We start from the raw sequence: 25,353 nt of genomic DNA on the forward strand, positions 1-25,353 counted from the left end.
GATGCAACCTGGAGGAACAACACTTCATTTCATTTTCTACCTGTGGGATTTACAGTCTTGAGCTCAAGTTAGTTAATAACTTTAGTGTATAGCTTGTGGCCCATGTCCCTTTTATTCCATGTTTATGTATAAGGGATTTATGGTGGAAGCTTCAGAACAAGGTATAACTAGTAAGAAGTCCTCATGGTGATGCTGCTGTCGCTCTGAGCTAGCCTGGAGCCTGAAAGCAAGCCACATAAGCAGTAAGTCATCTGGATATGCCACGGGTCTCGCCATCCATCCACTTCCTAATTAGGAGGAATCTCTTGGCATAGTTTGAAACGCTAACTTTTGTAAGGAGCAGTGGACTGTTGGCTATATATAAAGTGCTGGAAGAAGAATAGCACTGGAATGAATCAGGTTGCATGTCTTTGGATTACTGTGGCAAAGAGCTAGTATACACTAGCTGAAGCTTTCCATTCAGCTTCCATTTGCTTCTTCAGAGTAAATCCATATCATTGCTCGACCTCGGAACCTAAAAAAAATCTAGGTTTTAGTCTGAGGCTCGCATTGTTCATTTTGCTATTTGCAGTAAGTGAAGTTAACTACCCTTTGTTTGGTAAGCCACTTGGTTATAGTCAAGCACGTAGATCACCACAACCATCACTTAGTTGGGAATTGGTAAAGATTGTTACCAGTGATGCCCATATCCTCATTTTTCAAAATCCTTAAATTTCAATCGCTTGGACGTGTTCACTTTGGCATTTGAGCAAACTTGAAATCCGTAAAACCGTTGGCTGAATGTCTACTTCTGCTCCTGCATCCCATCTAGTCTACTGCCATTCAATGAGAATGCCTGATATGATTCTTCAGCTGTACTTTCCTGTCTGTCTTCCCTTTTAATCCTAACTGTAAAATGTCTGTCTTGGCCTTGAATATATTTCAATGACACAGCCTCAACAATGCTCTGCTCTGGTAAAGCTACAAAATTCAACTCTAATTTGCCTTTACCTCACCTTTTTGAAATGAGTGCTTACTCTGAGATTATGCCCTCTGGCCCTAGACTCTCCCACAAAGGGATCTGCCAACCTTTCCAAGCTATCCTCAAATCCTATTAGAATCTTTGCATGTTTCAATAAGGTCACTTCTCATTCGCCTATATTCCATTTGAGTATAGGCTCAGCCTCTGAGGCAGTCCTTCTGTACCTGGTCTCAGTCTATTAAACTTTCTTTGGACTGTCTCCAGTGTTACTAATTCCTTTTTCAGGGACAAAAGCTGTTCACTATTCCTAGATGTGATCTGACTACTGCCTTGTAATGCTTTAGCAAAATCTACAATCTAGTCCCTTTTGGACGAAAGGCCAACATGACATTTGCCTTTCTGATCATTTGCTCTGTGTGGTAGCTTTGATTTTATGCATGAGGACCTCCCCTAGATCTGTCCTGTAGTTTTACACATTTTAAAAAATATATTTCTGGCTCCTCTCCTTCCTGCCAAAGTTTATAACGTCAGTGTTTTCTCCCATTATATTTCACTTGTTTTCCCACATGCTTAACCTGTCTATGTCCCTCCTGACTCTTTTTTTTTCTGCCAGTCTAAAGCAGCTTACCTCCTGGACATTTAAAAACCTAATTCCATGGTTGTCTTAAATATTTGCTTGTCTTTTGCTGATCTTAATGGCCAGTTGGGTGAATCTCCATTTGTTTGAAATATGTTTATTTTGGGTGGTGGTAGGAAATACTGGGTTCTCGACCCACTTGTATGGGGATCTGCTGTATGCAAAACTAGTAGGATGGTTATGGTATGGGGACTTTAACTTTCCAAACATAGACTGGGACTGCTGTAGAGTCAAAGGCTTGGATGGAGTGGAATTTATTGAATCTACAAGAAAATTTGAGTATGTGGATGTACCTACTACAGAAGGTGCAAAACTTGACCTCTTCCTAGGAAACGTGGGAGGGCCAGTGACTGAGGACTTTGGGACCAGTGACCATAATTCTCTTTATCTTTTTCCATAGTTTTAAAAGAAAAAAAAGACTGGATCAAAAAGTTAAGAGGGAGGGAGGAAAGAGATTAGATTAGATTACCTACAGTATGGAAACAGGCCCTCCAGCCCAACAGGTCCACACCATCCCTCGAGGTATCCCATCCAGACCCATTCCCCTACAACCCACACACCCCTGAACACTATGGGCAATTTAGCTTGGCTGATCCACCTAGCCTGCCCACCTTTGGACTGTGGGAGAAAACCCACACAGGCACGGGGAGAATGTGCAAACTCCACGTGGAGTTGCCCGAGGCTGGAATCTAACCCGGGTCCCTGGCGCTGTGAGGCTGCAGTGCTAACCACTGAGCCACTGTGTTGCCCTAAAGAGGAAAGGAGAGAAAGTCCATAGAGGTGGAGGTGCTGGACAGCTAAAATCCCTGAACCTGATCAGGTGTACACTAGAACTGTCAGAAGGTAGGGAAGTGATTGGGCCCCTTGCTGAGATATTTGTACTGTCGATTGCCACAAGTGAGGTGCTGGAAGACTGGAGGTTGGGTGACGTGCCACTATTTAAGAAAGGTGAGGAAAAGCCAGGAAACTGGACTAGTGAGCCTAATATTGATGGGCTTTTTCCTATTCATGTGTGGGCATTGCTGGCTGTCCTTGGTGGTGTGAGCTGCCTCCTTGAACTGCTATGTCTTCCTGCTGTAGGTTAACCCACAGTGCTATTGGGGGGAATTCCAGGATTTTTGACCAGTGACAGTGAAGGAATGGTGACATATTTCCAAGCCAGAATGGCATGGCTTGGAGGGGAACTTGGAGATGATATTCCCAAATATCTGTTGCTGTTGTCCTTCTGGATGGAAGTGGTCATAGGTTTGGAAGGTGTTGTCTGAGGATCTTTTGTATTTCTAAAGTGCTCGTAGATGATATACACTGCTGCTACTGAGCATCAGTCATGGAGGAAGTCTATGCTTATGATCTAATGCCAATTAAGCAGCCTGCTTTGTCCTGGTTGGTGTCAAGCTTCTCATGTTGCTGAGGCTACACTCATCCAGGTAAGTAGGGAGTATTCCATCACAATTCTGATTTGTCTTGTAGACGGTGGACAGGCTTTGAGGAGTCAGGTGAGTTACTACTGCAGTATTCCTAGCTTCTGACCTGTTCTCGCCACTGTTTGGGGTGAGTCCAGTTGAGTTTCTGATCTATGATAATCCCTCAGGATGTTGATAATGGGGGATTCAAGGGATGGTAACACCACTGAATGTCAAGGGATGGTGGCTAGATTCCCTCTTACTGGTGATGTTCATAGCCTGGCAGTTGTGTGGCTCGAATGTCACTTGTCAGCCCAAGTCTGGGTATTGCCTAGATCTTGTTCCATTTGAACAAGGACTGCTTCAGTATGAGTCACAAATAGTGCTGAACATTGCGCAATCACCAGTGAACGTCCCCACTCCTGACTTTGATAGAGGGAAGGTTACCTGAAGGTGGTTGAGCTTAGGGTGCTACTCCAAGGAACTCCTGAAGAGATGATTGACCTCCAACTACAGAGATCTTCCTATGTCAGGTATGACTCCAACCACTGGAAAGTTTGCGTTACCAGTTGATTCCAGTTTTGCTCAGGCTCCTTGATGTCAAAGGCTATCACTCTCTCCTCCCCTTTGGAATCCAGCTGTTTTGTCCATGTTTGAACCAAGGCTATAACTAAGGTCAGGAGCTGAGTGGGCCTGGCAGAACCTAATTTGGCTGTCACTTGAGCAGGTGTTGCTTGATGTCATTATTGATGACACCTTCCATCATTTTACTGATGAGATAGCAATTGGCCTGGTTAGATTTTTGTCCTGCTGTGCACAGGGCATACTTGCCCAATTTTCTACACTGGGTAGAAACTAGGGTTGTAACTAGTGGCAAGTTCTGGTGCACAAGTCTTCAGTACTATTGCTGGAATGTTGACATAGCCCCTAGCCTTTGCACTATCTAGTGTCTCCAACTGTTTCTTTATCATGTGGAGTGAACTGAATTGGCTGAAGGCTGATATCTGTAATGCTGGGGACCACTGGAGGAGGCGGAGATGATCGTTCACTTGGCACTTTGTTTGAAGATGGCTGCGAATGTCTGTCTCCCCCCGCCCCCCTGCGATGTGCTTGGCTCCTCCTTCATTTTTGAGGATAGGGACATTTGTGGAGCCACAGCCTCCCAGTGAGTTGTCTAATTCTCCACTGCCATTCATGGCTAGATGTGCCTGGACTGCAGAGCTTGGCTTAGATCTGATCTGTTGTGGGATCTCGTTCTCTCCACTCGCCACTGTTTTGGCATGCAAGTAGTCCTGTTTGACCTCACACAGTTTAATGTCTCATTCTTGCGTATGCCTGATGCTTTTCCTGGCATGTCCTCCTGCACTCTTCCTTTAAACCAGGGTTGGTTTTCCCCCCTGCCTCGTTAGTAATGGTTGCATGGGGGTATGCCAGGTCATGAGGTTAGATTGTGCTGGTGGGCAAGTTGGAGGGAATCCTGGGGAGACAGGATTTGCATGTACTTGGCAAAGACTGATTGGATAGTCAACATGGCATGTGTGGAAAATCATGTCTCAGTAACCTGTTTTTTTCTTTTTGAAGAAGTAACAAGATTGAGGGCAGAGTGGTGGATGTGATCTATATGGACTTCAATGAGGTATTTGCCAAGGTTCCTCAAACTGGTTAGCAGGTTAGATCACATGGAATACAGGGAAAACTAGCCATTTGAATGCAGAACTAACTTGCAGGTAATGAGTGGTGGTGGAGGGTGGCTCTTCAGAATGGAGGCCTGTGACCAGTGGTTGGGAGCTCACATTGCAGCTGTACAGGACATTGAGGCCACTTAGAGTACCGCGTGTAATTCTGGTCTCTCTGCTATAGGAAGGATGTTGTGAAAACTGGAAAGGATTTAGAAAAGATCAACAAGGATGTTGTCAGGGTTGAAAGGTGTGAGCAAAAGGAGGGGCTAGGGCTATTTTCCTTAGAATGTTTTCAGCTGAGGGGTGACCTTTGTAGAAGTTCATAAAATCATGAGGGATGTGGTTAGGATATTAGACAAGGCCTTTTCTGGGATGGGTGAGTGCAAAACTAGAGGGCATAGGTTTAAGCTGAGAGGGCAGTGTTTTTAGGGGGTGGTGTCTGTATGGAATGAGCTGCTAGAAGAAGTGGAGATGAGCAGAATTGCAATGTTTTAAAAGGCATCTGGATGGGTATTTGAATAGGAAGGGTTTGAGAGAGATAAGCCAAATGGTGGCAAATGGGACTAGATTAATTTTGGATATCTGGTTGGCATAAACAACTTGGTCTGCGGGGTCTGTTTCCATGTTGTACATCTGACTCTGATCCTCTTCAAAAAGGAGAGTCCACTTTACATTGTGGACAGAACCAATGACACTTGTACTAAATGGTATTGAGTTACACAGTCTGATTTCTCCACAGCAAACCTGTGGAAAAAGAACCATAACACAGATGGAACAAGGATTGCAGCATAGTGTCTCAACGCCAAGTGGTGCTTTGCAAGGGTAGCAGTGTCTCAGTAACTAGCACTGCTGTCTGTGCTGGGGGCCGAGGTTTGATTCCACCTTTGGATGACTGTAGGGAGTTTGCACATTCTCCTCATCTGTGTGGGTTTCCTCCAGGTGCTCTGGTTTCTTCCTACAGTCTAGAGATGTGCATGCTAGGTGGATTGGTCATGCTAAATTGCCCATTGTGCTCAGGGATATGAGGGATGGGTCTGGCTGGGATGCTCCGAGGGGTGGCGGGGACTTGTTGGGCTCAATGGCCAGCTTCACGCTCTAGGGATTCTATGATCTAGACACTTGTACCCACTTAGTGTGGAAAAACTGTTATTTGCTCTTATACAGACATCTGTCCTGTTAGTGTTTGTGACCTTTTATCACCAAGACCTTTTTTGAGTCGGTTTTCATTCTGGATTGTGTATGTAAATGAAACTTTTTAGATGCAACCTAATATCTGGGTTTGAGTGACTTAATCAAACTGCTGCAAAGCCTGAACAATTTGAACACATTAATTATTTAAGACTTGTAATTCAAGCTGACAATCAGTCCAGTTTTTAGTACACTGAATAAAAACATTTGTTCAAATCTTTTTTGCAAAGCATTTTTTTGCTTGATTCACTATCAAACTTCAAAATTAGATGTATAATTCCATTACTTTTTGGTGCAATGAAAATGCAAAGTGTCTTTCTTTCTGACTGGTTCAATCCTGCAGATTCTGTCAGGTTGATTTTAGGTCCAGTATTAACTACTTCAGATGAGTAAATAGTACTTGATTTTAGGGATTGCCATCTTCTGTGTGTCTATCAAGTTATGATCTGTTAATTCCAAGTGGTTGATTCAAATCCAATGGGACTGCATCTGATCAGGCTTTGTCCTGTACTTTTCTCATTATCTTCCCAGTAATTCTAAATGGGGAGGTATTCAAATTCCATACTGAACAACTATGCTTGTTTATGTAACCTAATGACTTTTATCAGACCTTGGATTGACAAATTGGATTAAGCAAGAGACTTACCTGAGATCATTTTAGTAACCGTTCTTCCGGATTATAACCAAATGAATATGTGGGTGAAGGTCAAATCTTTGTAGATGACATTTGATTTTTGGTAAACTTGTGTTTGGGTTGTTTCCTACTTTTTTGGGATATACTTTAACTGAACATAGTTGCCATTTTTAAGGAGCCAAGATTAAATGTTGGGCTCGCTGTCTCGCTGCATGAAACCTCCAGAATTCTAATAGCAACATGCTTGAAATTGCTGAATTGCTGGTTCAGTGTTGATACTATGTATCAACAAAGTGTAACATGTATTACCTTGCATTGATATAATGTTTGTACTTGAACCTTATTAGTGAAGCATAAATAAAAATAACACTACAGCCATGTATTCAAAACCGGTGAATTATATATTGAACTACCTTAATCCTTGGATGTTAATACCCTGAAGTCTAGCCAGAATGCCCTTCAAGGCAGCATAGTTGTTTGTTCAGCGGAGTGGCATTGACCTTCTCCATATCAGAATAATTGTATCCCAAATACATTTTGTGCAACTTGTTAAACCTTCTCCCCTCTGATTCACCAAAGATGGTGTACTAATTTCCTCTGGATATATTGGCATCAGTTTTCCTGTGGAGTCAGTGTTTTGCCACCTTCCACAATACTGCTAGAGCTTGTTTTAATAGCAGTGATGTCACAATATAACTCCGTTCATGGATCATGAATGGAAATCAAAAGTCTTCATTTAACTCACTAAAGGCTAACTGGTCCATTCCACTCCCCTCTATTGTTAGCTGGAAAAGTGATTCTGCATCTGAATTGAAAAAATCTTGGATTAAGTGAATGCATTGGATTTGCAACGTTCAGTTAATTTTTTGAAGAACTGCTGGTCTTAAAGTGAAATGCGTCAGCCATTCAGGAGTTCTCTTTCGAGCAACCTGTCCCAGTACTGGGCAGTCTTTATCAAGTATAACCTATTCCAGATGTAAATTCAAATTCCCTTTGCTGTGATTCAAGTGCTTTAGTCTTTTTTTGACACCATTACAACAGATTATCAAACTTTTTTGTCACCATCTATATTACAATTTGTGGATAGCTTTTATTTTCTGCAGTCAATCCAACTTGGCTAGAGGTTGTCCAATTAACTTGTCTTTTGCCTTCAGTGCCAGTTGGTCTGAAGATCTCAGACATGGTTTACTAATGCATTAGTGCATTACTTTTGGGCTTATTTCAATACCTAAACATGTCGTATTACCAAGACTTTGGATGTTTTGAGTGTAGGTGAGGAGCAAGATGTGCAACTGACACAAAATTAGTCTACCATATCAAGAGACTAAAGTATGTTCTTGAGCTATTTGAACTTGTTAATACTTTAATTGAGTAGCTGCTCCATAAACTATTTTCACAATTTAAAAATAATTGCTTCCATATGCAATGTGACAGGGTCAGCATTGATTTGCTCTTCTTTGGGCACTAAGTGCGAGTTTCTTGGGTATGCTGCTGGGTGCATACACTTCCAATGTGTTCAAAGTTTTTTTCCACTTTCTCAAAACAATATTGGAGGGGCTGACAGCACATCTTTCAGAAAAATTAAACATTCTTTTGTCCCATGAGACTGGACCTTTTTAAGGTCTTAAATGCTGATATTTAACTACAAGCCTGTACTTTCAACACTTCACTGTCTTTACCCATGCCAAGGTATTTATGAAACACTGGATCTGAAAGTCCTATTTCACCCCCTCCCCCAAGGGTTCTGAAGAACTCTCCAATTTTCGGAAAAAAATTTGCTTTATATAAATGAGGGAGAAAAGCGATGGATCTTGATTTAAGAATGAAGGTTAGAAATTTGGTGACCAGAATGTTGACTACAGGGGCTGCATAATATGATTTATTTGGAATAATGCTCCTTTCAGTAAAATCTTAACCTGGATTCTATATTAAACTGAGTTGGAACAACCTACAGAAGTTACTAATTCCAAGCGCATGTCTAATTTACTTCAGTCATGCCACCACTTTTCTGTGCTTCTGTCTCTTTTTTGAATAAGTGTCCTAATATCTATCCTGATTTTGGTTAAATCATTTAGATGAATCAGTTCCAATGGTGGACAAATTGAGATCCATTTTCTATCTTTAGACAAATGCATGCGGTGTAGTTGTCAATATGTTGACTCTAGGCAGTGCAAAGCAGTTATGAACTGCTAAATATTGGGCACATAATCTAGGATGGGCAGCACAAGTGCACCCCAAAAGACCCTTTTTTTATGTGGTAGCCAATGAATATTAAGCTTGGAGGAAAACCAAAAATGTTTGTTCACTTGACTTTGTCACCCGTTTTCCCCTCTCTTGCTTGACTGCTCCCTGTGAGGGAAGTCTTGTGTAGTAAAATGTCTAGTTACTAAAATATTCTTTTGGTGGTTTGTTTAAATTGAAGAGCACCTTTTTTAAGCACTGTTTGAATTGTGCCCCTAGTAGGTAAGGTATAAATCTCCAGTGCATTCCCTATCCTTTGTACTATGTAACTACATGCTTTGTGGTAATTCAGATCTCTGTTCAGAGGGCTTTTGAACCTGAAATGAGGAAAATTTCTTTAATTCTCCTTTTTATCATGCAAGTTTTAAAAATTTCCACTATACAAGCGGACAATTATTTTTCTAGATCTGTCGATCTAGAAGTGTACGGCTGTACAGCGTGGAACCACCTGTTGGTCTAACCAGTCCAAGCTGAAAGTAATCCTACACTGGACTAGTATAATCTACTTGCTCCTGGCTCATATCCTAAGTCTTTCTCTTCCTGTATTTATCCAAATGTCTTCTAACTGTAATTGCATCCACTTCCACCATTTTTCTCTGGAAGTTTATTCCACACACGACTCACTTCTGTTTAAGTTTTTTTTAAAAGAAGTGAGGGGCATTTTTTTCAAAAATCTCCCTTCTCATTTTAAATGTGGTGTTGGTCTTGAAACCCCATCTTGGGGTGAAGATACTATTAACCCTGTCTGAACTCCTCAGAATTCTGAGCCACTGACTTTGTTTGCAATTCAGTAAATTAAATTCGATGCTTTTTACTGCAATTGAGTTGGATTTGGACAAGGATGTCTGTTTAGAAAAATTCAGCAGCTTTAGTCAGAATGCTGAATAGACTAACCAGTGATTATGGGCCTGAAAGGCCTTGGTTTTTTTACAGGTGTTGGTGTTGTTTTTTTTTTGCTCTTGTGGGATTCGGTGTTGCTAACTAGGCCAGCATTGTTCACCCTTGATCCAGTAGGCCATGTGCTCTAGATGGATCCACAATGCCATATAAGAGGGAATTTTGGGATTTTGATAAGTGAAGGAATAACAGTTATATTTCCGAGTTAATATGGTGAGTACCTTTTTTAGGGGAACTTTTGTGTCTATGTATCTGCCTCTGTCATGTTGCACATGAGTAAAATGAAGTCTATGTGCAGGCTTTTAAAAAAAGGTTACATTTCTTAGTGTGAATTTAAATAACATTTGTCCACATTTTATTTTTTTTTGCAGAGATTTTCAACTGAAGGATTGCGTAACAAGTGAATATGGAAGCAAGTCACTGGTTAAATGTTGGAATTTTTAAGTAATCACGTTGGAAAGTATGCAGTTCCTTTACTGATCAATGTTACCCGGAGGAATCACATTTGGAATCTAGCTTGGTCGGATTACTGCAAGTTTTTTTTGCCACCGTTAAAGATTTTACATTAAGGATTTTCAGCCATGGGTGACATGAATAATACAGTTAAGTATCTTCCAAGGAAAGCAATAGATGATCACGATGAAGGGCAGTTTGGCTGCACGCTTATAGAGCTCCGTGATCTTATGGAACTGCGATCTATAGAGGCTGTGCACAAAATAGAAGAGTGTTATGGAGATGTTGAAGGACTTTGTACAAGATTGAAAACTTCACCTGTAGAAGGTAAACTTTCTCCTCTCCTACCCGCCCCGTGCATCACAGGTGTTTTTTTCTGATGCATATAGCTTTGAATAATTTTTTAAAGTCTTACTGGAAGAATGGCTTAAAAACTTAAGGTTGAAACTTCGTTCTGAAAATTACTTTTGTTACATTTTTACAGTCTTTTAGGGGTTTGAGTAGATTAACTTGTTATACAGTCAAAGCTGTATAACAAGTATGAAGGTCTTACTAGCCCACTCCATGAGCAAAAATCCACGTTGATGTTTTAGATTCCCTACAGTGTGGAAACAGGCCCTTTTTGGCCCAACATCTGCACACGCCCCTTGAAGCATCCCACCCAGACCCATCTCTCTCTATCTTTTGTCTCTTTCCTCCCCCCCCCCCCCCCCCCCCCCAAAAAAAAACCCACACACCCACCTAGCCTGCACATCTTTGGACTGTTGGAGGAAATCAGAGCACCCTGAGGAAACCCACGCGGACAGTGGTCCAAGGCTGGAATCTAACCCAGGCCCCTAGTGCTGTGAGGCTATAGTGTTAACCACTGAGCTGCTGTGTTGCCCCTAATGGAATGTCAACTTTTTAAAGATAAATCATTTTTGCATGTTGCAATCCATGACTATGGCATGACCAAACTTCTTCTGACTTTCACTGGTCTCTTGCTTTTTCACTTGGAAGTTGCAAGTTCTGTTCTAAGCCACTGAATATACTGACTTGGAAACATGTTGCCATTAGGTCAGATCACTGGGTCACAATCCTGGAATTGTCTCCCATATGGCGCTGTAGTTAAACTACAGCCTATGGACTGAATGATTCAAGAAGGAACTTTACTACCAACTTATCCAGACCTGCTAGAGATGGGCAATAATAAGTGCTGGCACTGCCCCTGCCCCTGTCACTTAATCTGAGTTTTTTAAAATGCCTCCTGTCCATCCTGTGATTCAGTAACTTGAATTGTATTTTTTTTGAGGAGACAAGATTTGAAGGCAGAATGGTAGACCTTGTCGAATGACTTTAAAGTTCATTATAGACAAGATAGACTAGCTGGTAAGGCTGGATCATATGGAATACAGGGGAAGCTAGCCAATTGGATGTAACCTTTCCTTGAAGGTAGGAGGCAGGGTGGTATTAGCAAGCTGTTTTTAGGACTGGAGGCCCATGACCAGTGGAATGCTGCAGGGATTGGTGCTGGTGCACTGCGCTTCATCAGTTTGCATATAATAGTTGTGAATATAGAAGATATGGTTAGTAAGCTTGCAGATAACAAAATTGGTGTTAGTGAAGATTGAGTACAGTGGGACCTTTGATCAGATGAACCAGTGGGCTGAGAGGCAGGTGGAGTTCATTTTAAATAAACGAGGTAGGAAAGGCAAATGAAGACACCTACAATAAATGGTAGGCCCCTGAAGTGGTGCTGAACAAAGACCTTGGTGTGTAACTTGTGTAGTTCCTTGAAAGTGGAGTCACAAGTAGACTGTTAGCTATGCTTGTCTTCATCAGTCAGTTCATTGAGTATAGGAATTGGGAGGTAATGTTGCACCTGTACAGGACGTTGGTGCAGCCACCGCTGGAATACTGCATTCAATCTGGTCTCCCTGCCAAAGGAAAGATGTTGTGATTCTTGAAAGCTTTCAGAAAAGACTTACAAGGATGTTGCTGGGGTTGGGAAATTTCAAGCTATAGGGAGAAGTTGAATAGGTTGGAGCTATTTTCCCTAGATCTGAGGCTGAGGGGTGACCTTGTAGAGGTTTATGAAATCATGAAGGGCTAGACAGGGTGAATATCCAAGGTCTTTTCCCTGGGGTGAGGGTGTCCAAAACTAGAAAGCATAGATTGTAAGGTGGGTGGGGTGGGGGGAAGATTTAAGAAGCCTGAAGGGCAGCTTTTCTTGCACAGGGTGATGTGAATGGAACAACCTACTGGATGTGGTGGAGGAGACTGGTACAAATACCTAGTCAGATGACTTTCAAATGTAAATGAATACAAAGGGTTTAGTGGGATATGGCCAAATGCTGGTAAACGGGGCTAGATTAATTTTAGGATACTTGGTTGGCATGGACAAGTTAGACCAAAGAGTCTATTTCCATGTAGTATACAGAATCTGAGATGAGGGAGGACAGAAGTAAATTGCTTTCAAACTTTTTTTAAAAATCAAACCGTATGGGCCTTTGACAAGAGTAAATGGCAAATAGCCTGTTTCCAGGTTGCTGTCTGTTTTTAATGTGCTGCTGGTTGAAATTCTTAATGCTGCTTTCCTTGGAGAGGAGCATGACCTCCTGCTTGATGTTTATTTTGCTGTATAACATGTCTTCCGTTCAGAAGCTTAGATTAGTAAATCCCTCATGCCTGTTAAGCTTTGCACCATGTTACACAGCTATGGCATTACCATTTTCGTAAGAACTTTTTTCCAAATAATTGATAGGGTTGATTTTTTTTAATTGCACAGCACATTATAGTGCAATTTTACAATGATAGAGTTCATGCAATAGTCTGTCATCTGTGTCACGAGACTACCCTAATGTTTATCACTACAACTTGATACATTGGTTCTCTGTGTCAGTGAATTAACATTATCAGAAAACGTTGTACCTGTCTAAACTATCTCAATTCAATGAGTGGTAGTATCGTCAGCTTAAATTTTTTTGAAAGATCAACTGGTTTGGTTCTCACTTTAGCCAATTTTGTTAGATTAGCACCAGAGGTTTCTTTCCAGTGGCTGTGCAACAGTGGGTTCTTATCTCTGTTGGAGTGTGAATAATGATTGCTAATGGATGTGGAGGTGATCTATGGTCTAAAACCTCCTATTAATAATGGTGCAAACTGCAAGTCCTTCTACTGAATATTTTTTGAATGCAGTTTTGGGAAACAATAGCTGAATTTGTTTTGAAGTCTGCATACATTTCAACATTCCAAAAGTAGATTGTAATTTGGTTACACTTCTCCATTTTAACCTAAATCTGAAAGATTACTCATTAGTGTGCACTATCTGCCTGGTGACTTCCCTCCAAATGGAGAATCTAGAGCCCCTCTAGGGCTCCCCAGTTTGTGGTTTTTTTTTGTGGTTGGTTTTTGTTCAATTGCTTAAAAATTTCCATATGCACTAAAACATCCTTTTGGCTGAGTGGATCTTAATCAGGACATGGCATTAGTGTTTTTTTAGGTTCTTAACTGAACATTGCATTGCAGCTTTACTGAATACACAAGTTGTGCTTTCTGATTGTGTATGACAAGGCATCTTAACACGTTTGTGTCTTCACTCTTACTGCTCCTAGATCAGTGCACCCCTTTGCAAAGGGGCTGTTTGCACCCTGCCTACCTAACTGAGTTTGAATGTTTGCTTCATGCACTTGTCTGGCTTAATTTAGGTCTAAAGTGAGTTCATCTTGGAATACAAGTTTAACCAGAATCGATGCAGAAAAATGCACCATCTGTTTCCCACACCAGAATTTTTTTTTGCAAATTATTCCAAGTTTGTGTGTCTCTGCACAAATTCAAATTTTCAGAAGTTTTATAGATTTCAATCTGCCCCTAACTTTTCAAATCCTCTTTCAACTTTTTGAAATCCATTGATTCCTTGTTAAAGTTTACAAGAGTTGTGAATCAGCAAGGTTGTTATAATCCACCTGTCAGTCTACAGCACAAACAGCCCCTCCAATCCAACTTGTCCATGCTGACTAGATATCCTGAATAAATATAGTCCTGTTTTTCCAGCATTTGGCCCATGCCCTTCTAAATGCTTCCTTTTTCGTATACCTACCCAGATGCCTTTTTAAATGTTAATTGTATCAGCCACTACTGCCTCTGGCAGCTTGTTCTGTGCATGTGTTGCCCCTGGTGTAAATGTTGCCATTCTGGTGATTTCTTTAAAAATCTTTCCCCTTTTTTGTTCTTAAGCCTATTCCCCCTCTCTCTAGTTTTTGAATTCTCCATGCTGGGGAAAGGACCTTGTCTATTTACCCTATCCATGTCCCTCCTGATTGATCGATAAAGGTTTATTCATTCCCCTGGAGTGGAGGCTGGGTGGAGGGGGAAAACATCCTAGGCTATTCACAGGCTTCGAGAGCTTAGACCCTCTAATCCTGGCAACATTCGAAGTCTTTTCTGAACCCTTTCAAGTTTAACAAATGTCTTTGGTATAGTTGGGAGACCAGAACTGAATACTGTATTCCAAAAAGAGGTTTGTTTGTATTCATGGTTTTTTAAACTGTTTCTGGAATGTAGATGAAGGCTAGAGATGTGAACCTAAGGCCACAAGTTGAGTATCAGCAGGCTGTTTCATACCTCTACCAATTTTCTCCTGTTAAATAGGAAGTGAAGTACTTTCCTGTTTAAATTTGAAGTAAACTGCTAAATTGAACATGCATTGGTACCCTCGGTACTATTATTAATGCTTGACAGATTTGAGTTTTGAGGATTAATTGGGGTAAATGTCAACCAATTGATAGATGGATTTCTGAGGCATTCGGTAAATTTTACGCTAAGGATTAGGGAAGTTTAGGGCTCATTGAGTTGGAGAGGGACAATATTTTAGTGTGGATAGAGTTGAGGTTTAGGAAGCAAAAGTATGCATAAATGGGGCTAGGACTTTGGGACTACATAACTGTACAACATTCCATTTTCCAAGTAAAATAGACGCTGTGGTATGGTACTGAAGGCATGTAGCACGGGTGAGGTGATCTTTCAGATGAGTGATTTTAAACAGATATTCCATCTATTCCTCAACTAAGATCAAACTATTTCAAACTTGCCCAGGAAACTGTGGAGAATTCCACTGTTCAATATTTACCTTTGCAGATTTCAAACACATCACCTACTTGTTATTAGTTGTGGGAGCTTAGCCTGTCCATATTGGCTGCTTTGTTTGCTAAATGTAAGCAACCAAACTTAATGCATAGGCTGTAAAGTTATTTCCTAAATGAGGTGGTCACAAAATGCTGTCTGAAATATAAACCTTTTTCAGCTATTTTACTGTAGTATAAGTAGTTTATGTCAAATTTTAAGTCTATTCTGGATCAGAATAGATTTTTTTCCCCAGCCCATACCCCTTTTTATTCTGTTTAGAAAAAGTAGAATGCCTGCAAGTTTGCAGGCACTACGTGGTATTTTTGTTTCATTTTGGCGAACTGAAAAACATAGTTGCATACCAATTGCCATTCCTGATATCTTTTTAAAGAAAAACAGCATTAAGGTTTACATAATAGCATGCATGTCCAGTGAAAATCCATTTTCTGTGAAAGCCCTCTGAAGCCATTCACTCTCTTAAGAATGTGACTTTACTAAATGAGTAGAAATCTGCCATTTTGACCACACCATTTAAAGTTTGCTGACGTCTTGAGTTTTGGGGAAATGCATCACAATTCTGATTGCCCAGCCTGTGTGCACAAGTAGGTGCTTGCTGGGTAACCAAAGCTGAAATCTGCACTGATTCCATTCTCCATTCAACCAACACACTACTCCTTCCCTGCCAGAATCCCCTTCCCCTCCCCCATTTCTGAAGAGGGGTTTTGATCCGAAACGTCAGCTTTCCTGCTCCTCTGCTGCTTGGCCCGCTGTGTTCATCCAGCTTCAGTGTTATCTCAAAACAACACCTCATTTTCTGCTTGGGGACCCTGCAGCCCTCTGGACTCTATTGAGTTGAACAATCTTGGGCCTAAACTTGCCCATGTCCAAGACCCCCACCCCCACACCAAGCCATGTGACCACATAGCTTGCCATTACATGCTACCTGTTATTAGTCACTATAGTTCCCATTAACAACTATTCAGTCTCCTAGCCTCATTGTTATCAACTTTGTCCAGCTGCTCTTCTCTCTTCTTTTTGGGTCTATCTTTATTGTTTACTTTCCACCCCATATAAACTGACATTTTCCCAGCCACCAGACCCAAAACGTTAACTCTGTTCCCTTCACAGATGCTGCCAGATGAGCTGAGCTTTTGAAACAACTTTTTTGTTCTTGTTCCTGACAATATTTGTCTGGTCTGCAGTTCAATTTTTCACTGGATAAAGTTACTCGCTAATGTGGAGGATTAACATCCTTGACGAAAGTCTGTCTCCAGGCAAGTTTTTAAACACTTGCCGCCTTTCCTCACTTTTGCCCAAGCAAGAGTGCAATTACATGTATATCATTTAGAATAACTAGAAGTTTTTTGAAGGTTTGCAACTAAGCAGTACTTTATAAGCATTTTACAGCACTTTAAAAGTATTGTACCATGATTCCTGATTTTTTTTTTACTAAAATTTGAGTTTGAGAACACCCCTGGTTGTTTAGCTATGTAGGTTGAACAACAACACTTTGAATCTTGGAAAGCATTCACTAGAATTTGATTGCATTTCCCTTGCATCTTTGGGTTTTCTGAAATGAGTGTTCTCTGTTGGAAAACCAACCTTAAGTTCAGACGAACATTGGGGTTTTGAGGCCATTTGCTTTGTATACTATTTGAAGAGCTTTTCTAACATAGCCTATATGTTATCCGAACAAGAATATTTCAAATACACCTCGTGTCTCTCAAATTTAAAGTATTGAATGAGAGCCTCTACTTTTCAGTGTCATCTGTAGCTTGGGCAGTAGGACTGCGGCTACTGAGATGTGAAGCTTATGGGTTCAGGCCCTAGTCTGGGACTTGACCACAAACGAAGTCTGACAGACTTGTGCAGTACTGAGGCAGCACATTGAAGAGCCAGAGGAACACAGCAGGCCAGGCAGCATTAGATTTCTGAAGAAGGGTCAAACCCGAAACATCAACTTGTCTGCTCCTCTGCTGCCTAGCTTGCTGGGTTCCTCCAGCTCCACACTGTGATCTGACTCCAGCATCTACAGTTCTTCCTATCTCTGACAGGATTGGAGTTGCATCTTTTGGATAGTGTTAAACTGATGTCCTTGGATAAATGTAAATGATCCCGTTGTGCAGTGCACAGAACAGGGCTAGAAGTGCTTTTGAGATCAGCTTCTGTAAAAAGCTCTACTTAAATGCACTTTCTTCACTTTAATGTAAAAATGTACTGTTTTTAGTTATAAAATTGGCACATGGCAAATGCTTTTTCTTAATTCATTCACGGGATGAGGGTGTTGCTGACTCGGCAGCACTCATTGCCCATCCCTAATTGCCCAGAGGGCAGCTGAATCAACCACATTGCTGTGGGTTTGGAGTCACGTGTCAGCCACACCAGGTAAGGATGGTAGTTCCTTTCCCTGAAGGACATTAGTGAACCAGATGAGTTTTTCCTCAGTCGACAATGGATTCCTGGTCATCTTTAGATCCTTTAATTCCAGATATTGTACTGAATTCCAATTCCATCATCTGCTGTGGTGGGATTTGAACTTGGGTCTCCATTTAATGTTATCTGGGTCTCTGGATTAACAGTCCAGCAATAATTCCACTAGGCCACTGCCTCCCCTCTTATGTGCAATTACATAAACCTGTATGTGCTTTTGATCTAGGTTAGTTAACTAAGTAGAATAACTGGGTATTGATAATGGTCACTTAGATTATAGTTCATATTGAGTATTGATTTAATTTAAATGTATACATGTAATCATTTAAACGGTCTTACAGGTATGCAGAATTTTAAGGCTTATACTGCTACTACAACATCACTCAAATGTGCTTTTTATGTAAAGTAGCGTTATCAGTTGTCACTGATAATACTGATTTCCCCCTTCTTGCAAAGCATACGTAGAACATAGGACAGTACAGCATGGTACAGGCCATTTGGCCCATGATGTGCCAACCTGTTATCCTACCAAGATCGATCTACCCTGTGTACCCTACATTTTACTATCCTCCACATGTCTACCCAAGAGTTGCTTAAGTCCCTAAAGTATCTGACTTCATTACCACTACTGCCAGTGCGTTCCACATGCCCACCACTTTGAAGAACCTACCTCTGACATCTCCGCTATACCTTCCTCCAGTCACCTTTTTAAAATTGTCCCCCTCGTAATAGTCATTTCCACCCTGGGAGGAAAAAGTCTGTGTCCATTCACTCTGCCTCTCATCTTGTGCACCTCTATCAAGTCACCTATCATCTTTTTATTTCTAACAAATAAAGCCCTAGCTCCCTCAACCTTTCCTCCACAAGACCTGCCCTCCAGTCCAGGCAGCATCCTGATTAGGTCTCCTTTGTGCCCTCTCTAAAGCTTCCACATCCTTCCTATAATGAGATGACCAGAGCTGAACACAATATTCCAAGTGTGATCAAACCAGAGTGGCATACAGCTGCAGTATAACCTCATGGCTCTTAAACTCAATTCCCCTACCAATGAAAGCCAACACACCATATGCCTTCTTTGCAACCCTATCAACTTGAGTTGTAACTTTGAGGGATCCATGGATGTGGACCCCAAGATCTGTCTGTTCCTCCACACTGATGAGAATCCTCCCAATAACCTTGTATTCTGCAGTCAAATTCAACATTCCAAAATGGATTTGTTATGGACTGGACCCCACACCCCTCAAAATATATTAAGGTAGCCTATACCCAAATCTCTCTTTATGACCAATGTAAAATGCTGTGTTCCAGATGCAATACAACTGGTCAAGCTACTCTTAAGCAAAACAATTCAATTAAACAGTGAAAATGCAACCAGGGAGTAATTTCAAATAACCTAACTGTATTGCGGGGGGGGGAAAAGAGAATACACTAATTTTTACTAATCAACTGTTCCACTATAGTAATATCCCATAAACACCCTTTGGCAAAAAGCTAAACATGCAATCTAACAGCCTAGGAAGAGAACATCCAGCTTTCAGTGCTTCTATTACTACAACTATTAAACCATGACAAAATAACATGTTAAGGCCATGGCATTGTCACACTACTTTCTCTCCACGGGCCATCACTCCCCCACCCTGATATGACCCAATAATACACAAAGATAGTTTCATGTTTAAATAGTACACTGCAGCACATCTACATTACATACTCTGTTTATATGGTTAGGAGTCGGTGAGTCTATTTTATGCCACTGATGCCTCCATCTTTCTTCATCATGGCTTTGATGCGGCAAGTGTTACATCCTGCCGCATGTATAGCTTTCAAATTGAATGGTTGCAATAAACTCCATCAAAACAGGAACTTGTCTTTAAATTTCTCAATTTTTAAGGGGTTATGATCAGTATGTGCAAGTGTCTCTCATGTTACAATGCTAATGTTTATATTGCCAGTAACTCCAACACCAGGCTAAATATTTCCTTCCTTCTCTATCATGGAGTATTTGTTGATTGTGGCATTTTCTAGAAAAATACCCAATAGGTACTTCTCCTTGTCCTGCAAGAGTACAGCACCAGCACCCACATCACGTGCATTGATAATTGCTTTGACTTTCTATCATTAGAAGTGGTTAACACCACTTTCAGGCGCTCATGCTTTCTGACAGTCCTGTGTCCACTGAAATTTTCTGCACTTCAAGTCAGTCAGAGCAACCGCACTGCTAAAATTTGGTACAAACTTCTAAGTAAAAATCACTCCATTCCAGGAATAGTAGCTCTAACCTTCTTTGTACGGAAAACTCTCCAAAAACCTTTTTTGTTTTCATGTGTCCATCTGTACATTTCCAATAACATGGCCAAGGAATAGGACCTGGTCTTTTGCAAATGTGCTCTTATCTAGATTTATCACCAAGCCTGCCTCCCAAAGTTGATCGAACAATTCAGGTTGGTGCTACAAATGTTCCTTTCATGTGACTAAAAATCACCAGGTTGTCTGTGTACACTGCACAAATGGGTAATCCAGAAATGACCATTGGTTAGTCTTTGAAATGACATTACCATTTGGCATGAAAAATGCTGACTTCAAATTGTACGGTCTATTTTGGTGTCTCAAGCCAAAATTATCTTGTGCATGAAGGTACCTGCCAGAATCCTCCTAAGTCCAACTTAAATATGTTTGTCCCACTACTACTTATAGTCCTCCAAATGAGTAAAATATGATTTGGGTTTTGTAACTGTATTGACTTCGCAATAATCAACAAAATTGTTGAGTACCATTTGGTTTGGGCACTATTGACTGTTTGACTATGGGTGAACTCCTGGTCCAGCAATTCACTTTGGTTATGTTGTCTTTGAGCATGCGAATGGTCTCTACTTGAACCTGTGCCAACTTTTGAGGGTATAGTCTATAAGGGCATTGCTTACTTGGTACAGCATTTCCTGTAGCTATATTGTGCATAACTAGATTAGCAGAACCAATTAGATTAAGAGCTTCCTCACTGTCCAACTTTAAATTGAGGAATGTCCAGTTGGGATGATTCTGCATTTGGTTCTTCACTGTAACCAGTAGTGTTTTCCTCTCCTATTGAAATACTTTCTCAGCATATTCGGATGACAGACTTCTTTCGATCTGGTGTTCTTATGAAATAATTCTCCTCCCTCCAATCTCCTTTTGATTTTGATGTGATCCACAAAAGTTTACTTTTAAACATAGTGTTACTTCCAGTGATAACTCAAACTTTCTCTCCACTAGCGCAATTGTGATGTTTTTAAATTCTCGTCTGCTTCCTGATTCAGTGTGCTGTGCTCATTTTAAATGCTGTCTAGACACCTCCCTGCCTCTGTCAAATCCTAGGGAAAGATTAAATACAGCTCAAATACGTGGTATCTGAGCTCTGACTCTCCAATTACTCAACTGATTTTCAGTGATCCTCTTGCCACATGCCCAAAAACAATTCAAAAATACTGAATTTGGTGCAACCCTAATTGCAAAAAGTACAAATGGAATTCTTTCATCCCAATCATCTGGATGGTCTTATAATAAACTTTCAACATGGTTTTTAAAGTTTGCTGCTGTTATAATGTTCCCTGTGATTCTAGATGTATGCAGTGGATTTGAATTGTTTTATACCTAAGTTATCCACCACTTCCCTGAATTTTTAATGTACAATCAGATCAAAAGTTAGATTTTGTGGGTAGTCCATATCTAGAGATAAATTTGAGTAACTCTTCTACAATTCTTTTTAGCCATGATCTTGCTTTAATGGTGTGCCATCTGTGAATCTAGTAGATGTATCCCCCACAGTCAGCAAGTACCAGTTCCCACAACTTGTGGCTTTGTGACCTTTGTTGTTTGCAGTCAGGAAAAATCCCAGGATCTAACCTCCTGTAAGACCCCAGTTACCTCATGTTCCACTAGCTTTTCAAACACAAGAGGAATCACCCCCTCTTGTGGTCCAGCTAATCGTTAATTTGGACAAAATGTGTTCCTGCAGCCGAGAGGAGTTTTTCCCAGTACTCCTACCACCACTTCTCTACTTGTCACTGGGTACTCCAGCCTCCACTTTATATAATGGAGCATTTCTCGTCTCACCGTAAATCCCACATTACCACTTCAGGCCGTAGTCCTTCTGAATTGCATGTATCTTACCTCTCTCCATAAAGATGGAGATGCTCTCATATCTCAATTTTAATTTCTTTAACTTGTATACGCCATCAAGAGAAGTTAACTTTTTACCCTCAAGAAAATCTGAGGAGACCTAGAGCTTTCCTTGTCAATCAACCCCTGATCAGGTTGTGCGTTCTAATGCAGCTTTTTAGCTTCTACATTGCTTTCCTTCTCTTCAAAACTCAGTGGCTTATCCAGTCTTCCTACATCTGTCTTCCTTTGCCTTTTAGTAAACCACTCATACTGTGACTGCATGTGGCCAACTTCATTGCTGTGAAAACACCTAAGCTTTTTAAACTTCCCTCTTCTCCCATCCCAAACAGTTCAGTTACTTTATGGTAGTTATCTTGTTTTCAATGAGATTTCCTTTTCCCTAACAGTCTGAGGATTTTTATCCCGAGGATTTTTATCCCCAGTTTCTAATCTTCACAGACTGTCAGAAGCCAAACTTTGAGTTGGTTCATAAATCATTGGTCATTTCAGCTGCTGATCTTGCAGTTTTAACACTCTGCTCTTCAACAGGAGAGTTCTCACTTCTTCAGAATTTTTGGAGTCCAAAAATTGAACGTCCTGTCTAAGTTGACTTCCCCTCCTTTTTCCTCTGCTAGCCAAAGAAGAGATGCAGCCAAAGATTCCAGGAGATTAGTCCTGACAGAGGAAAAGAATCATTGGAACAGACTATTACTAATGGTAATGTCAAGGAACTCCCCAGAACTTGAGCAAAGTGCCTGACAGCAGGCAAGGCCAGAGTTGTTAAGAATTGCACAGGTTTACTACTTTCTGGAATTAAAAAATACTTCATCCTTCTAAACATGTGACCCTTTATTCTGATTTTTGTCCTGGTCCTAGACTCCCATATAAGAGGAAACAACCTTTCCACACTTACCTGGTCAAATCTGTTTAGGATCTTTTCAATAAGCTTACCATTCATTCTTAACTCCAATGAGTGTAGACCCAACCTACTGAACCCCTCATCAGACAGTCCCTCCATACCCATGATCGGCCTTGAGCTGCCTTTGGATTGTCTCCAGTGCCAATATATTTTCCTTGGGAAAGGGGCCCAGAATTGTTCAGTGTTCCAATTTTGGTCTGCGTGTTGTTTTTTTGCACTTTTAGCAAGACTTCCAAGCTTTTATACTCCACGTGCCTATTATTTTAAAAGGAGTGGAGTTTTAGCCTTAATTACCTGTTGAACTAGGATGCTGTTTTTTATTTTGGTGATTCCTGATCAAGGATTTCCAAAACCTTGTGTAGCATGGCAGGTCAGCAATTGGCACTGAGGCAGCAACGTTCGGGACCTGGGTTTGATTCCAGCTTTGGGTGACTGCCAGTGAGGAACTTGCTTGTTCTCCTTGTGTCTGGTTTTCCACAAGCGCTCCAGTTTCCTCCTCCAGTCCAAGGACAAGCAGGCTAGGTGGGTTAGCCATAGCAAATGTGAGATTACAGGGAGAGGGTGAGTGTGCTGGGTCTGGATGGAATGCTGTTGGAGGGATCAGTGCAGACTTCTTTCTAGCAAAGGGATTCTATAAATCCCCCTTGTTCTGTTACCTTCTGCAGTCTTTCCATTAATATTCAGCTCCTCCTTTTGCTAAAGTTCATCAACTTCTTCCCCCCCCCCCCCCGCATTATGTTCCATCTGTCAAGTTTCAGTCCACCCACTTAACCTGTCTATATTCCTGTGCAGACTGTCATCCTTCCCACTATTTTTGTCATTAGTAATCCTCGTTATTGTCCGTATTGATGACTGCAAGGGGATCAGTTAGCTCATTTGGTTGGATAGTGAATTTATAATGCAGAATGATGCCACCAGCTGGACCTGCCATTAAAGGATGACTCCATCTTCCCCCTCCATGAGGTCTGGTTTTTCTCCAGTTAAATCACTACCTATAGTCCAGTGGGCCTATGGATGCTGCCACTTTATATGTTGTAAATAAATTGTGGCCCCTGCACTGCTTCCTGTGGCACTTAATTCATCCACAAGCCGAGCATGTCACTGGCCAGGCCAGCATTCATTGCCCTCTGGGAAATTAGGGATGGGCAGTTGAGAGTCACCCACATCATGGGTCTGGAATCACATGTAGGCCAGACCAGGTAAGAATGGCAGTTTCCTTCCCACCCACGGGCACTAGTGAACCAGATGTATTTTTCCAACAATTGACAGTGGAGTTATGGTCATTTAGACTCTTTATTCCAGTTATTTTAATTGAAATTCCACTATCTGCTGGAGTAGGATTCAAACCCAGATCTCCAAGAGTTACCTGGGTCTTGATTTAACAATTCCAAAAGAATATCACTAGTCCATCCTGAAGTGGTTCCTTAATCCAACTAAAAACCAGAAGAACTGCTGGTGCTGTAAGCCAAACATTGTTGGAAAATCTGAGCAGGTCTGACAGCACCTGTGGAGTGAAATCCACTAATGTTTCAGGCCAAATGACCCTTCCTCAGCATTTACAGTAGCTAAAATGTCTCCCTATATTTAGAAGTTAGTGGGTAAGTAGTAAATGATAGGTGGGGATAGCCCAAAAGAGAAGAACTGTTGGGCAGACTTGGGTAATGATCTGGTTAGGAGGGTGAATAGAAATTAATGGGGACCTTTAGTGGCTACCAGTGGGCAGCAGTGTAAAAGTAGACTGATAACAAGGCCTGGTGTGTGGGCATTTGGGGTAGGGCTTGAGCTCTCCCACATCCTTAGTTAAACTTAAGTCCAGGGTCCTCAGTGGAAAATGAGGGGCTGTTCTTCTAGCTTGCACTGAGCTTTGCTGGAGCACTGCAGCCAGTTTGAGATGAATATTTGCCAGGGAACAGGGTGTGTTTAAAGTGACAGGCAACTGGAAGCTCAAGATCTTGTGGACTGAACATAGGTGTTCTGCAAAATGTTCATCCAGTCTAGGCTTTCCCCCCACAATGTACAGAATGACTACACTTCACAATCTGAGACGCAAATCAGTGGACTAATGTGGTAAAGTGCTGAGGCTGGAGGAAGTAAATGGCCGGGTGTCAACTTTTTTGCGGTTGTGGGGGAAGGTGCCATGAGGCTGTGGAGGTTGGGAGAATAGTGTTGGGTGTGAAGGAAGAGTGGTCAGGGTATCCTTGAGGGAGAAGTCTCTGCAGAAGGCTGATGAAGGAAAGGGAAATGTCTGGTTGTGGCATCTTGCTGGAGGTGGTGGAAATGGCAATTAATGATTCTTGATTTGTGGTTGGTGGTGGGATGGTAGGTGAGGATGGGGCAGCGGGGAACCCCTTTTGCAGGAGGGAAGAGGGGTGAGGGCTGAAGTGCAGGAGTTGGATTGGACCTAGCTGAAGGCTCTGACAACTTTGCTGGAGACCACCTGGTTGAGGAAGGAGGTGGACACTTCGGAGGCTCCCATCTGGGTCCAACCCTTCTCGTGCACTTTGGCTCTCACCCTTTTTCCTCTCTGCCACGACAGTGATAGGCAGCTCATTGTCCTCACCTACCTTCTTGCCCATCTCTTCTCTTTCTGGGGCTTTACCCACACCTATCACTTACTCCTCACACCCTTCTCCCTGCACATAAATCAATATTTCCTAGCTACCATCAGCTC

General features: G+C 41.5%; 1 protein-coding gene across 6 annotated transcripts in view; it reads left to right on the forward strand.

Annotated features, from left to right (window-relative positions):
* atp2b1a (ATPase plasma membrane Ca2+ transporting 1a) overlaps window positions 1-25,353 on the forward strand; it is a 98,727-nt gene that overhangs the window by 12,340 nt on the left and 61,034 nt on the right. For all 6 annotated transcript variants that reach the window (XM_048548458.2, XM_048548456.2, XM_048548459.2 and 3 more), the window contains exon 2: window positions 10,012-10,420. In XM_048548458.2, coding sequence (XP_048404415.2) covers window positions 10,222-10,420 — 199 coding nt within the window. In that variant the 5' untranslated portion in view covers window positions 10,012-10,221. The remainder of the gene's footprint in view (window positions 1-10,011; window positions 10,421-25,353) is intronic.

The sequence above is a fragment of the Stegostoma tigrinum genome, chromosome 18 (assembly GCF_030684315.1).
Source record: "Stegostoma tigrinum isolate sSteTig4 chromosome 18, sSteTig4.hap1, whole genome shotgun sequence".
Taxonomy (NCBI): Eukaryota; Metazoa; Chordata; class Chondrichthyes; order Orectolobiformes; family Stegostomatidae; genus Stegostoma; species Stegostoma tigrinum.